A 15,127-nucleotide genomic window follows, 5' to 3' on the forward strand; every position below is an offset into this window, starting at 1 on the left:
CTACTCGGATTCACAGGAATGGTGGACATCATAATTTGTGCTCTAATCGTCCACATAATCATTAATTTTCGCTAATATATTTAGAAGGCACGGTTTAATTGCAGAATTGGAGATCAACTATAGTACGCAAAAGCATAACCATTCGCTATAGAATCTTCCGCTTTCCAGAAATGCGAACTCCGAACTCGCGGCGAAGAGAGTTGCTGTTCTAGTTACCTAATTTTTTCGTCAGCGCGGGAACATGTTAACTGGAGCAGGAACATATATTGCCGCATGTTTCGAAACTGGCGCCAAAATTTTTCTCAGGCATGGTTGTGCTCTGCGGGTCACTGCGAGTCAACTTTGAATAATTTCGCCAGCGAGAGTGTTGAACACAACGAATTCGTTGGCTGTTCTCTCTGGTGTTATGATTGGGGTTCAATCCCATCGCTCGTGATCCGTTGTCAAGATTGGAGTCGGGCATGAATTAGAAGGTAGCTGGCCCAGGCCGTCGTCCAACTTATCCACGCTGGGGACGTTGATGAAGGGAAGGACTGCTTCTCATCGAGAATGAGGAATATGGGTTTATTTACAGTATTTATATCAGTCTAACATGACTGCTTGAGAGAGTGTGTCCTGACACTCGGTCCTCCCCCGATACCCAGGTGACGGAAATGGCCGTCCAAGCACCGTAGGCGATTTGACCAGGCACCGTAGGGGCATTTATTCCCCGAACTGCAGCGCGCCAGCCGGCCGCCCATTGTCTGACGTCTTGGTCGGCGCGTGGGAAGGGGTGTCAGTAGACGTTCCCGCGGCTCAGTAACAATAGTTGGTCCGCCGAGCCCGTTTAGTTACAATGGCGACTTCGTCAAACTCGGCTCCAACGACGGAGAGTCGAGGACGCACGTATTGTTGTTCACACACAGTCGACTTAGTCACGCCGTGGCTAGAGGTTTGCGGCGACGCTCCCGGAATGTTGCCTCCACAGTCGCAACTGGTTGGCAAAACTTGCACTGCAGCTGGCCGTTCTTAACACTGGCTGACTTCAACTCTCTCTACCCGCCGTGGTTGCTCAGTGGCTGTGGTGTTGGGCTGCTGAGCACGAGGTCGCGGGATCGGATCCCGGCTACGGCGGCCGCATTTCGATGGGGGCGAAATGCGAAAACACCCGTGTACTTAGATTCAGGTGCACGTTAAAGAACACCAGGTGATCAAAAATTCCGGAGTCCCCCACTACGGCGTGCCTCATAATCAGAAAGTGGTTTTGGCACGCAAAACCCCATAATTTATTTTTTTTTAACTTCAACTCTGCAATTGCGATGTGCCCTGCCTCCACGAGACATTAGTTAGTCAGCTAAAACGGCTAATAAGCGCATTGGCGCTTACTGTATGGTCACACGCACAGCGGTCCGTCACGACTGATACAAAATTAAGCGCAAGAAAATAAAACGGGCTATAAAAAAATTCACGCAGAAAGTAATCTGGGAGTTGTCTAAGTATCCGTAAGCATCGTGCCACTTGATCATCTCCATGCAGCTCTGTGTTGTTGTCAATGTTATGAAACTTCATCCGACCAGCATAAACGACAGAGCTGCGGCGACACGAACTGCATGCTGCGGACGGCGGCGCAATGTCAATTAATGACGCAAGCAAACTACTGCAGGTGGCAGCGCCGGGTGCACTGGTGACCTTGCGATTATTATGAGCCGTTATAGCTCTTTGGCGCCTTATCAATCTGCGATGAACCATGATTCAGCGTAATCAACCGTGCTCCGGCGCCGTATGGCGCGGCCGCGCAGACCTGTGTTCTCGCTGCCTAGTTCGCGTTGAAGCGAGACGCGCGGGCCCTAGCTGTCTTGAAAGCGATTTGCGATGGGGAAACAGTGCGCCGAGTGCTGAGTTTCTTTTATTGCACACTCTTAAAACGGTTGCACCCTTTGGGGTGTAAATTTGTCCCACAACAATAATCGTCATCTGCCTTGCTTGCGTTTCCTTTCCTGAAAACTCGGCGGTCGCTACTTTCCTGTCAAGAATGCTGCGTCACACTGATAACGCGCATGCCGTTCGTGACTGAGAAGTACCGGGCTCGCAGCGTTAGAGAAAGGAAACGCGGGCAAGACGGATGACGATTATTGTTGTTGGACAAGATACGCCCCAAAGGGTGTAAATTTTTCTAAGAGTGATGGGCGCTGTTCTCTCGTTGCTCAGTTCGCTTTGAAGCGAGGGGCAGCGCGAAGGCGAATTCGCTCGCTGCTGCAGGCCCTGTCTTGAAAACGACCGTCTTATGTCACGGACGGAAAGGTTTCCTCGATGAATAGGCATTGAAATTATCACGCATTTAAAAGCAGGGTTAACGCTCTTCCTACGCAACTGGCGTTTACTGATCACACAACGCACTATGAATCTTCGTTAGCAAACCATTTTGTCTGTCTCTCTCTCTCCTTGCTCGACCTTCTTTCCTCCTTTTTTTTTTCTTTAATGTTCAGAGACGGTCGTTGCTGATACAGTATGCCTTCATTTTCTTGTACGTCTGCCTTCGTTTCTGAGCCTTTTGCCCCCACAACACATATGTCGAACCAAATATCGCGCGTATAGTCACGATAAGCAAATCTGCAACAGTCTTAGCAACTGAGAAAGTGTTTCAGGTTCTTTCGAAAGGGCACTCAATTGGAGCGTGAAAAACAAGTGCTCGCCTATTATACGAGGCGAAACAAACAAGCAAGTGTTGTAAGTCCCGCAGGGTCCTGATCGCCGCAGACGGCGCCTGCTCGCGCGCCGTGATAAGATAGTCGACGTCCTCTGCACTTTTTAGATTGCCGCTCTTGGGAGGAAAGAAAGCCATCTGTGGATGGGCCCCTGCTTGTGGGAGGCAGTCGTGGAGTGTTTCCGAGACTGACCTCTCGTGATCATTGTGTAGATAATGGCTATACGCGCTGCCCGCATATCTTTTGCCAGATCCAAAGCAAGTATCGCAGTGTCCCCACTGCACTGAGGCGATAAGACTGACCTTTCCTTTTTGCTCTGTAGTGTTATTTGCGCAGATGCTTGTGTGGCTATCAGAATTTTCTTTGTTCTTGAAACCGCATGTTTCTGACATTTTTAGACTCAAGTGCTCAAGGATTCTCCCTTTTCCTGAAACCAGCTGTGCATGCTGCTAGCGGACATGCGCCAGCACACTTTAAAGGCGCAGAGAAGAGGAACGCCATGTTAAACGAGATCCGCAAAACTTCTGGGACAGCGATAATTTGTCTTGTGGAGCCTTGCTGAGCCAGGAAAGGCGATAAAGCGAAAGGCGTGGGGCGACGCCATCTTGCCGCACCAAAGATGCCCGTGCCGTCCTGGATTTGCACATCCCCATGCTAGGGATTAGCATATCGCCGATAAAGGATTATACCGTATTCTAAAACAAACCGAAGTCTCAGCCTATAGCAAAAGTTGGCAACTTTTATCGTGCAGGAACGGCCCGAACGCGCAAAAATATTTTAGAATTCGTGACGTATAACAGCGAAGCACCGGCGCTGCGGGTTACGCGTGAAAACTCAAGAAAGTTGGCTGCGGCTTTTTGCAATTAATCAAACGTTTTAGAGGGAAAAAAAGAAAACTCTCATGACAGGATATTTGTGATACTAAACTGTTTTGGTATTGAATTATAGCTTTCTTTCTGCTGCTAGTTATAGCTACACGTGCCATAAATGGAGGATTTTTTTAAATTTTATTTTTTCTATCGCAGCAAAAATTTTCGCGTTGCAGTAAATTGCAATGCGGCAACGTTCTTTTCCTTTTTTACTATTCGAAGGAGATCATTCTCTATGAAAGCACCCAGAACCATACCGGCGTTACCGGGTCAACTTTCCTTGAATGGCGCGTTTTTTCAGGGTCAACTGCGCTGAAAGTTTTATTTGTTGGTACATATGCATAAGGCAAACATTGCAGCGGATAGGGTGCGAAGAAAAAGGGGATAAGGATAACACCACGATTTTCTGCACAAATGGACAGACGTGAACGAACTTGCACCCTATATTGATGCTTTGTACACATATACGCTAGCCAAACATATACATGCAAGCTGGAAATTGACTTCTGTGTGCAGATGAAGATAAGAAATGGCCTGGCTTCGATATGTACAGCTGGCGCTGAGTCGCCTGCGGCTGTACGCTCGTAGTACGTCGACCTTGTAGTGCGATATCTCTTCGGACGCATTGGTCATTATGCAATGGCTGCGCGATTGTATCGATATTGCGAATGTCCATTTTTAGAGCTAGAAGTAAAAGGTCGCAGGCTACCAGCTTTACTGCATGCAGCGCGCACTGGATAAGTCCAACAGTACAAGAAAACATACTTAACTTTGATAGAGGAGGTCCTGGCTGACAGCATGTATAAACAGCAGTATATAAAGTGGACGCAGCGGAGGCTTGGAGGCCTCCAAACTGGCCAGAGAAATCCGATTTTCATGTAGCGAGACAATAGTTCGCTAAAACAAACGCAATTCACTCAGACTCGCTCACAATATGCATCTTTTTTCACTCACCAAAATTCTACTCAGCCTGACTCGCCGAGTCTCAACTCTCGAATCAGTCCGAGTGTGAGTGATCGACTCATGAGCTATGGTATTCAGGCCTAACTGCTTCTGTTTTTCTCATTTGCTGTGACCCACTCCACTTTTTAATGCCTTTGGCCCTGAGAGTAATAATGAATAAATAAATAAAAATAAATATGTGTGTGGAGTGTGGAGTGAGCGTATTGAACGGATCGGCTCGGACGGCTATATATGGCGCTCTCATGCGGATTGCAAGGTCGCAGGTTCGATTGCTGGACGCGGCGGCGGCATTACGATGGGAGTGAAATGCCAAACCGTTCGTCCATCGAGCTTTCTTTGGTGCATATATGTTAAAGAACTTCACTTTTTACTGCTAATGTGCGATCTTTTGCTACCTAGCTAATGCAGTGGATGTTCGGAGAGGACAACCTATACCATGGTGCAATTTAGTGCCACACGTACGAGCCATGAGGGGAACCAACCATGCAGGAATCGAAGGAGAAATGTCAAATGCAGGTGCTGCATAACACAGACCGCGGCATATATGTGAGCTGCATGTTATCTTTCTTGGACCTGAAGCGGTTGAGTCGCCAGCAAACTGGAAACCGTTTCAGTTAAGTATATTTCACAATGCCTACAGGTGCATTGACGTATACGACAAGGAGTAAAATCGGTAATAGTTTTTCAGCACGTTGAGTCAGCGTGGCGTTCGGGAAAATTGGCGATTAGAGAGCGCCTCGGGGGAGGCGCCATGTATTATTACCTAGCGGTCGGTTAGCAGCGCCACAAGGAGCGTCAAGTAGGTTGAGCGCTGCGCGGTCTTGAGGAATCGCGCGACAGCGAACGGGGGAGAACGCATTTGCTCGCGAGATCGGGTGAGAGGCGCACGCTGCGACCACCTTTGTCGTCACTGGCGAGGGGCGCCGCGTATCTGCGAGTTTTTCCGTCCTTGGGACGCCCAGGAATTCGTTCGGCGGCAGCCAGTTCCCCTCTCGCGCCCCCTTCGCTGATAAAGTCCTTTCGTGTCTGCGAAATGCGCAGGCCTGCGGTGCACCACCGTGTCCCTGAGGGTGCTGCAAGTCTGCGCTCCCACTAAAGTCTGTGCTGCTCGCTTTGAAATGCCTCCTCAGAAGCACCGTTTCTGCGCGGAAAAGCTTTTATGCACGCCTGTATAGCCGTATCACTCGTGCCTTCTTTTCCTTCCGCAGAAAATAAACAAAGGCGCTCGAAGGGTTATTGCGAAGCGGAAAGACCACGCTTTCTCTCTCTCTCTCTCTCGACCAGATCAGCGCAAAGTAGGCAGAACCGAGTGCGTATCTCGCGCACTCGCTTGAAAATTCAGATAACGTTTATGGTACCGTTTCATCACAGCTTCCTCCGGCTTAAATGCGAGCGAGAGGCCTTTCTGCTTATATACCGCCCGATAACCATGCATGCAATTCGCCCTTGCTGCCCCACAATTTGCGTGCGACGATGGCTTTTTCTTCTTCACGCGCTTGGCGCCACCTGTTCGACCACGCGTTCCTGCATTATGCCGCGGATTCTTTGCTGCGAATGCTCGTGTTCGTTAAAGAAAGAAAAAAATCGGAGCCGTTTCTGTAGTGCCTCCTCGTCCGATGCCTGTTTCTTCCATCCGACTTTTCAGCTATAAAAGCTCCGCTGCAACCAGATTGCGTAGCATGCGTGTACGTCTCTTGTGTGGAGAATGTCGCAGATTTTATTACCGTGAAAGCATTTCCCCCCTTCGAAGCCTATTGCTTTAATCGAGCAACGCGGCGGTCTCATCGTTGTCGGAATTACGCCATCGTGTTTGCAGGTCAGGTTCCTCCCCGACAACCTGTATTTCTTGGCAGTGGACCAATATTATGGGCGCGTATTTTGATAATGACGTTTACTTCACTGCGGGGGCCACGTTTTTTCCTCCAGTCGCACCATAGCGTGCAAGGTACAAAAAAAAAAGAGATAAAAGAAAAGAACGTGACTTCTGGTACGAAAATACGTACAATACGTGCAACTAGCCCTTTTCTTATACGGGTCATAGCACTACAGCAGCTGATTGACATAAACCTGTTCCGCATGCAGGCCCTAGAAGGCGTGCGGGGACTCGTGTGCAGACGAGCTTTCGAGTTCGCGCTTTTGTGTGCGTTACGCCAGAAAGCTTGTCTGGCGCGCGCGCGCTGAGCTTGCGCGTGTCGAACGTGACGCAAGTGAAATCCTGCGCTCATCTGACGTCATTGCGCGTGACGCTCCCGCGCGCACGCAGCACCTCGGGTTTCCGACGTATCTGGTGGCCCCTGCCCGCAGGTGACGCGGAGAGGGGAGGGGTATCGCAACTTTAGCACATATTTCCTGCGTAAAGGTGCGTTCATCACAGCCATGAGCCGTTGACGCTTCCTGCTGACCTCGACGTAGTGTCGGTTGGAAATCTTATGCGCTCGTCGGGGCGTATTCAAAGCCGCGCATGCTTTTGTTTGTTGCACTGTCATGTGCGTGCTAGCTGTTGTCCTGTAGTGGCTTCGTTGCGGCTTGAGCCATCGATGGCGCCAATTATCCCCCTCCCCGCCCCCTTATTTAAAGCAGTGCTCGAATTACATTCTATGTAAACGACATGGAGAGTACTTTTAACCTGAATTTCCGCTCTCGATCAGCTCATTTGGGTTTTTGAAGTAGAACGTGAGGACCGAGCAACGGCAGACTTTGCTCTTACGTGCAGAAAAATATAACGCCGGTGAAGAGGAACTTGCAGTTCAATCGTTCTAGCGAACGCGACGAATACCAGGCGACCCTCATTCGAAACCGTTCGATCGCGTTAGATTCGTTTTCTTCTCCTTTGTCTGCGTCCACTGTTCGGAGATGCGTTCCGCACGTGTCCGATAATGATGTTGAACTAAATATATATCACACACACAGGGTGTCCCAGCTAACTTTAGCCAGAGTTTAAAAATATACAAATGTCACCTGGCTGCACAGAACCAAGGTAAGGTGACGATTATTGTTGTGTGGCAGATATACACCCCAAAGGGTGTACCTCTATAAAAGTGCACTATAAAAAGTTTACGCCCTTTGGGGTGTATATCTGCCGCACAACTTGCGTTCCTTTCTTGAAAACGCCGCGCCCGCTACTTTCCTGTCGGTAACGCTATGTCATGCTGATGACGCGCATGCCGTTCGTTACTGCAGGAACTACCGGGCGCGCAGCCTTAAAGAAAGGAAATGCGGACAAGGCAGATGACGATTATCGTTGTGTGGCAAGGTAACACTCAAAGGGTTTACTCTTTTCTTAGAGTGTACCTTGGTCTAGTAAGCTACACTCTTAGAAAAATTTACACCCTTTGGGGCGTATCTTGTCCCACAACAATAATCGTCATCCGTGCTGCCCGCGTTTCCTTTCTTTAACGCTGCGAGCACGGTACTTCCCAATCACGAACGGCATGCGCCTTATCAGTGTGACGCAGCATTCTCGACAGGAAAGTAGCGAGCGCCGAGTTTTCAGGAAAGAAATCGCAAGCAAGGCGGATGACAATTATTGTTGTGGGACAAATATACACCCCAAAGGGTGCAACCGTTTTAAGAGTGTAGCTCTTGATATGTGTTTCAGTCGGGATAGGGGAAACAGCAGCTAGGAATTTCGGTTTCGCGAGAATGCGCGAGGAGTACGCGGTTGACACGACCTTGCCACGACGACACATGTCGTCGGGCCGTCGGGCTTGCTTTGCAAAGTTATCGGCGCGGTGCAATACTGCCTTACACAGTACGTACGCGGCCGGCCCAACTCTATTTCTTCCTCTTATCGGCCCCCATAGGTGCGTGTGCCAATGCTCGATCGCCCAGAGATGCGAGAGTGCTTCGCGTTAATATTGCACCGCGCCGATAACTTTGGAAAGCAAGCGTGCTCGATGGACGCAACGAACGGCCACGGAACCTGGCATCAGCAGCTCGACTGCCATTAACCCAAAGCGCGCGCTCACTCGAGGCCGCCGAAGATCGCTGGCACCACTACAACAAACTCCTATAACGAAAACAAGGAAGTACGCTGCAGCAGTAGTAGCAGGACGACAACACGACCTTGGAGAGTTTGCCGGCGCGCAGGGTTTCATTTTCTAACTGTTGTATGCTTTTTACTGACTCTCCAAGCACGGGTAAGGGAAAAAAAAAAAAAGAAACCGCGACCATTTCAGTGCGGAAGATGACGCTCGGTAAACATGTAATTGCCCCCTGACGCAGAAAATACGGCGGCGGCGGCTCACGTCTAGCGTCGACCGTCTTCTCGCGAAATATGATTCCGAATCACGCAAAGCCAACCACGCAGGCGCTCCTCGTAGCGCGGAGACGTTACCGAACTAATTGAATTTCTCAAAGTTAAATGAGTCGGAAAAATCGTAGGGTACGGCTTACACACATTCTACAGACACGGGAGCGTCGGATCGTAATTTGAATACACGAAAAAACCCAATTCTGTTATGTGGAAACTCAAACACAAACCCCCTTTCAGCGTTTCTACAAGTCGTACAGCCACGCGCTCGGTTCCTTGCAACGCTCGGTTTCTTTCTACACCTACAGATCGCGCTCGTCTCCGCACATCCGCGGCCCATGCAAGAGGCTGTGTTTCTACCAGGAAGCTCTCCTTCGTGCATAGCGTTCGCCGCCTGCGTTTCGCGGTAAACATTCATAAGCTGCAGTTGCCGGGAAGCGTGAGAAGCAGTCGGGGATCTTTGCTATCGCGTTCCAGTTTAAAGGCGAACCTTAAGCGTCCTCAGTTTTTCTTTACTGCCATATATATGATCGTATCTCTAGATTACCAGACAACGGCAACAGAAGTAATGAGCCCACAACATCTTCAGTCCTGCCCCAATGGATAGCACGCCGTTTGGGAATCCCCCTTCACTGGCCTCCGAGATCGGGAGGTGCGCGTTCTGATCTCGGAGGCCATGGTTCCTTCATCTCGCCACACCTTACAGCTGCGCTTCATGCTTGACCAGGCACAAGCGATATCTACAGGAGACGAACATTGTCATGAAAGGCCGCCGCGGTTTCTAGTGGCCTTCGCATTGCGCTGTTATAAGCACGAAGCCGCCTTTCAACGGGGGCTAAAGGCAAAAACATCCGTGTAACCATGCATTGGGTGCACGTTAAAGAATCCCACGTGGTCAAAATTAATCCGGAGTCGCACATTATGGCGTGCCTCATGATCAAGTCAAGGTTTTGGCATATAAAATCCCAGAATGTCCTTTCTTTTAAATTAAGGACACAGCAATAAACATATTATTGATCCCGCACTCTAAAAAAATAAAAAAAAATAAGAAAGAACTGTACAGAAAGTCATGTTTTGTAACAATTCATCTCGTTTCCTGTTCCTAATCGTTCGCAGCGCCAATCTAGTGGAATATAACCATATGACATAACAGCGGCGCGAAGGGTCGTTTGGAAATGTGGCTGAGACGCACACATATACTGCAAGATACTGTGCTCAGGTGTTCATTCGCGCTTTCAGGCATCTTGTTCTGTTCCCTGTGCTGACGCGCAATGAGTTAAGCGAATTAGCTTCAATCTATTTTCGTTGCCAGCTCATGTTGCTTATACGGCCCCAGAAATTTTCCATCTTGGAACGAAGTCGCCAGCGCGGGCCTTGTTCTGGCTGTGATATATATATATATATATATATATATATATATATATATATATATATATATATATATATATATATATATATTCATCAATAAACTTGATGATCTACTACTATCCATTATCAAGTATGTGTACTACTGGTGGTAGTATACCTACTACCATCTACCATCAAGTATGTGTATGCTGACCGGTCAAGTTCAAATTAACCAGTGAATGCCAGCTTTAGGATCAAAATAATGAAAGTGTGGGCCCATAGCAAAAGGTGCAGTCTCTGCCTGAGACCTTCATTCCCAATCAAATTAACAAAAAATTGAATTTAAAGGGAGTTGCCTATTATTGATTTACTGTAATGCCTATTATTGGCTTACTGTAATAAGAAAGCGAGATACATTACATTGTTTTCATGTTTTGTTGGTGTGGTACGGGGTATGTGGAAGTGAGAGCTTTTCACTTTGCCCTAAGTGTCGCCCTTGCATTCCAGCTCAGAATTGTCCTGAATGCTCCAAAAATTTAAAAGGTAGCAAAATGTTAAGGGTTTATTTCGTAGCAACATTTCAATAAAGGATAAAAACAAAATTCACCTCTGCCCTTCCCATTTTTCAATAAAGTATACCCAGCTGGTTCTTTCTACATATACAATGCAAAGCATTTCAGACTAGCAAAATCGAATGCTCAGTGTATCTGTGCTGTTACAGGAATCAAGACCCACTTTGTCCGCAAGCACGATGACAAGTCGTTTGTGGCCAGGAATTGCGCCATGGTGCCCATCGAATGGGTGACGCGACGCATTGCTACGGGCTCGTTCCTCAAGAGGAACCCTGGAGTGAATGAGGGCTACCGCTTCAGCCCTCCCAAGTTGGAGACTTTCTTCAAGGTTTGTTCATTTGGGGAGGCTTTGAGCGGTTGGGTTTAAAGGATGCTAAAAGTAACAAACTTGAACTACGTACAAATTGCACGACAACGGTCCTTTATGCATTCAATAATGACAAATTCGCTTTAGTATACTTTCACCGTGATACAGATATGTGTTGCAGTGACATCATTTAGCTTGAAGAAATAGTGCCGTAAACGGAAGCCTTGGGAGAGCACCCAGGATTATAATAAAACATCCAAAGTATGCACATCACTACGGCACATGATAACAGCCATTCGTCTGATAGGTATTGAGTTTTTATCAGTAAAAGAATATAGCAGTGCTCTACAGTGAATTGCAAAAAAGAAAACAAGGTAAGACTGTACTAAACTGAGAAAGAAAAAAATTAGTGCAAATTTTCTGAGTTAAATATGGAGAAGTCTGTTCCATAGGATAAATATGACTGTACTGCACGTACAGCTTGCTTTGCACTGTAAAAATATTTTTAGTTTTCCACCCGGTGAACATAATTTTTTTTTTATTTGATATGTGGTTTCGAGAACTGCTAGTTACACATGTGGCTGACACCATTCCCAGAACTTCTTCGGATGAAATAACTGTGCCATTCGAGGCTGCCCTCTGCTTTTGCCTAATCATATGGTGGGTTGCGGAGTAGGAGCCATATTGTTTCTTGCCATTCTTGGAGATGTTACTTTCAGTGTGTAAATCAACAAAACTGGAAACTAGATGCATGTGACTAATGAAATTTCACACCTCCCATCTGTTATTTTCAAATGTGTTATTCTTCACTTGGTTGACACAGGATACTCTGTGTACTTTTAGGGAACTAAAAAAAAGAAAAGTTTGGCTGTTATAAGATATCGAAATATTTGAAAAATATTTGTGGCAGCCTCACGGTCGCACAGCAGCAGCCAGACACCCTTTCCCCTTTTTGACTCGATAAAATATTATCGCGGGGTGTGCGGGAAAGGGAAGTGGTGCGAGGGTTTGCAACCGAGCCGTAGAGGCTGGACGAACACAAAAATAAAGTCGGTTGTTGCTTGTTCTTCAGGGACACATCACTCGCTTCTTTCTGCTCGTTTCCAGCCACGCTCGCGTCCCGCACAACATTGGTTACCCGGACGTCGCCAATGTTGGTGACCCGCACAACATATTATTTAAAATTTGCGCTCTATATAACCATTTCGTCATTACCATTATATTAATTGCTTTGTGTCATTAAAATATTTTAGTGTTAGTGACTAATACAATGTCTTGTGTGTTTGCATATAGCTGCTTTGAATTTTCATCTCCTACTCATTTCTGATGGGAGGTCCCCTGTAGAGTCTGTTGATAATGGGACCTCCCTCTGTATATAAATATATATATATATAAGACTTCTATAACCTTATTATTATGCACAATAAAGAACTCTAAAAAAACCGACACTTATTCTTGCGTTATGCCAAAGTAGCACATATTAAAATGTACAATTATTTGCTTGCATTGTTTCAGGATGATGCAAACCATGACCCCCAGTGGTCCACGGAGCAGCTGATCGAGGCCAAGCTCAAGTGTGGCACTGTCACCATTGGACCCGAAGAGGTGCAGGTCATGCTACGCACGACTCGCACGGTGTTCGAGATCCTCGAGAGGGCCTGGGCATCACTCAATTGCAGCCTGATTGACATGAAGGTGGAATATGGAGTGGACCTCCAGACAGGTACAACATATTAATCGTAACCGAAAACATCTTTCAGACTTTAAAGCGTGTTGTAGGGTCCAGGCTAAAAATGGTTTATGACACCTAAACTTGCTTCTGTTGGCATGTGATATTTTGTATGTTCATATTGAACTGTAACATTGTGCTGGTGAAATGTTTGCCCCCCCCCTCCCTTTTTTTGTGCTATGGCATAAAACTGCTTTGGCTTGGACAAAGTTGTTGGCTATCTCATGTGAGACTTTGTCCGCTATGATTTTCAGCATTGACAATGTGCGGAATGATTCCATGCCGCAGGCTCAATTCCACATACATAGGTCATGGTGGCTGTGATTTTTCTAAGCTGGAAAATGCGGTTATCTTGGGAGTGGGCCTCTTCAAATGGCTTCCTTAAAAGCAGAGCTAAAACAAAGACTTCTGTTAATTCAACTTCTAAGGAAATTACTAAAATGATTTACTTATCCAGGGGGTTGAATCAAAGATGCAGAAAAAGATGCCCAACACATCTCTTCATTTCACCGTATTTACCAGATTCTAACACGACCCTGTATCTATAGTGCACCCGATACTTAAACAAAAATATACAGCGTACCTCCACTCCTGGCAATTGCAAAAAGATGCAACCAGTGAAGGTTAACTTCACTGGTTGCAAAAAAAATTGACAGTTCTGCATGAAGCAACTAGCTGCAGTTCAATATGTGCAAAGCTACACGTAAAATAAGATCCAAAAACATTAACTGCGTGACTGCTTGGGTTGTTAATTACCGGGCTACATAAAACCGACCAAATCAGTCCTATTAAGCCTCAGCAGCTTTAACACGCATGATGCACTCTTACAGTTGTGCACCCTAGCTAGAGCAACATGGTCAAGAAGTGGCAAACGGTAGAAGCAACAAGTGGCATTCAGAATTTTTGCGAAATACCTTTAACTCGCATGCTGCATTGTGGCTAAATCAAACTGAAGCATGAGTATGTCAAGAACAACTTCGTCGCTTACCAGTGTAAACATGATTGAGTGCAACAAACACGGAGATGACAAAAGAATGCATGAGAACAAGAAATTTTTTGCGAAGTGCCAATAATCCATTGCTGTCGTTGCTCCCACTCATGGAGGCTCGGATGTTTCTTGTGTGACATAGTATTTTAACTGTCTTCGATGTATTCACTGTCCCCTAGCACCACCAAGGCACATGCTGCAACTATTGGGGTCACCATTTGGGTCAGTTGCGTTCGTGCTGACCAGTGAGTTTTCAGTTATCCAGTGAGGGCCAATTTTGGCATCGAACTAACTGAAAAATCCAGTGTCAGTTGCACTATCTGTTTTCAATTATCATACGCATTGCCATTAGTTGTAAAGCAGCTATTAACCTTTTTACCTGAGCTTCACTTCATGTAGATTCCAACATTTGTGTTGGATATGCATATTTTTGTTTGATCTAATTAATCTATCAAGACAGACAGCCAGGTGGGTCCCTGTGGCATGTTTTAAGAGATACCTTTTGTTGGCTGTTTATGAATGCCATATAGGCAACTTCACACTCTAGGCTTGGTGAACAGCATGATGTTTCACATGTAAAAGGGTCTGAAAAACTGCTGCTGTAAGTGCTACTTTGCTGTAGGTGCAACATTATAAGCAAACGTCGCCCATATGAAGAGGGTTTCATGCACTGTTAAGACTGCATTGTAACAAGGCTGCTTTCTTCTTGTAGGAGAACTTCTGCTGGCTGACATCATTGACAGCGACTCCTGGCGTCTGTGGCCCTCTGGTGACAAGAGGTTGATGGTCGACAAGCAGGTTTACCGAAATCTGAAGGAAGTCACTGCCGAGGCCCTTGAAACAGTCAAGAGCAACTTTGCTTGGGTTGCAGAACAGATCAAGGTACGGTTGCAAAACTGATTGAGGCAGTGCTTAGTAAGCATGGTTATTCGGCCACCATTATCATAGTTAAATTAAAATCTTTCCTAAGCATGCAGATTTTTCGCAAGATAATGCCATTTTTTTTAAAACTGTGCTTTAGTTCCACTTTGGCAGTCTTGGACCCACCGTGGTTGCTCAGTGGCTATGGTGTTAGACTGCTGAGCACGAGGTCGCGGGATCGAATCCCGGCCACGGCGGCCGCATTTCGATGGGGGCGAAATGAGAAAACACCCCTGTACTTAGATTTAGGTGCACGTTAAAGAACCCCAGGTGGTCGAAATTTCCGGAGTCCCCCACTACGGCGTGCCTTATAATCAGAAAGTGGTTTTGGCACGTAAAACCCCTCAATTTTTTTTTTTGGCAGCCTTAAGAAAATATTTGTTTTCATAGTTAGCAATGTAGCCACGTGGCAATTGCAAACACACACAAAGAAAAGACTTACAATACTACTACTAAAGGCTAGCTATGCACAATTACCAGCATTCTTCACAGTTG

The 15,127-nt window shown here is 46.7% G+C and overlaps 1 protein-coding gene across 2 annotated transcripts in view; it reads left to right on the plus strand.

Annotated features, from left to right (window-relative positions):
* Paics (PAICS bifunctional enzyme) overlaps positions 1-15,127 on the plus strand; it is a 30,042-nt gene that overhangs the window by 10,430 nt on the left and 4,485 nt on the right. For both annotated transcript variants that reach the window (XM_065433318.2, XM_065433311.2), the window contains exons 3-5: positions 10,837-11,015; positions 12,510-12,717; positions 14,424-14,593. In XM_065433318.2, the coding sequence (XP_065289390.1) occupies positions 10,837-11,015; positions 12,510-12,717; positions 14,424-14,593 (557 nt within the window). The remainder of the gene's footprint in view (positions 1-10,836; positions 11,016-12,509; positions 12,718-14,423; positions 14,594-15,127) is intronic.

Source organism: Dermacentor albipictus, chromosome 3, assembly GCF_038994185.2.
Source record: "Dermacentor albipictus isolate Rhodes 1998 colony chromosome 3, USDA_Dalb.pri_finalv2, whole genome shotgun sequence".
Lineage (NCBI taxonomy): Eukaryota > Metazoa > Arthropoda > Arachnida > Ixodida > Ixodidae > Dermacentor > Dermacentor albipictus.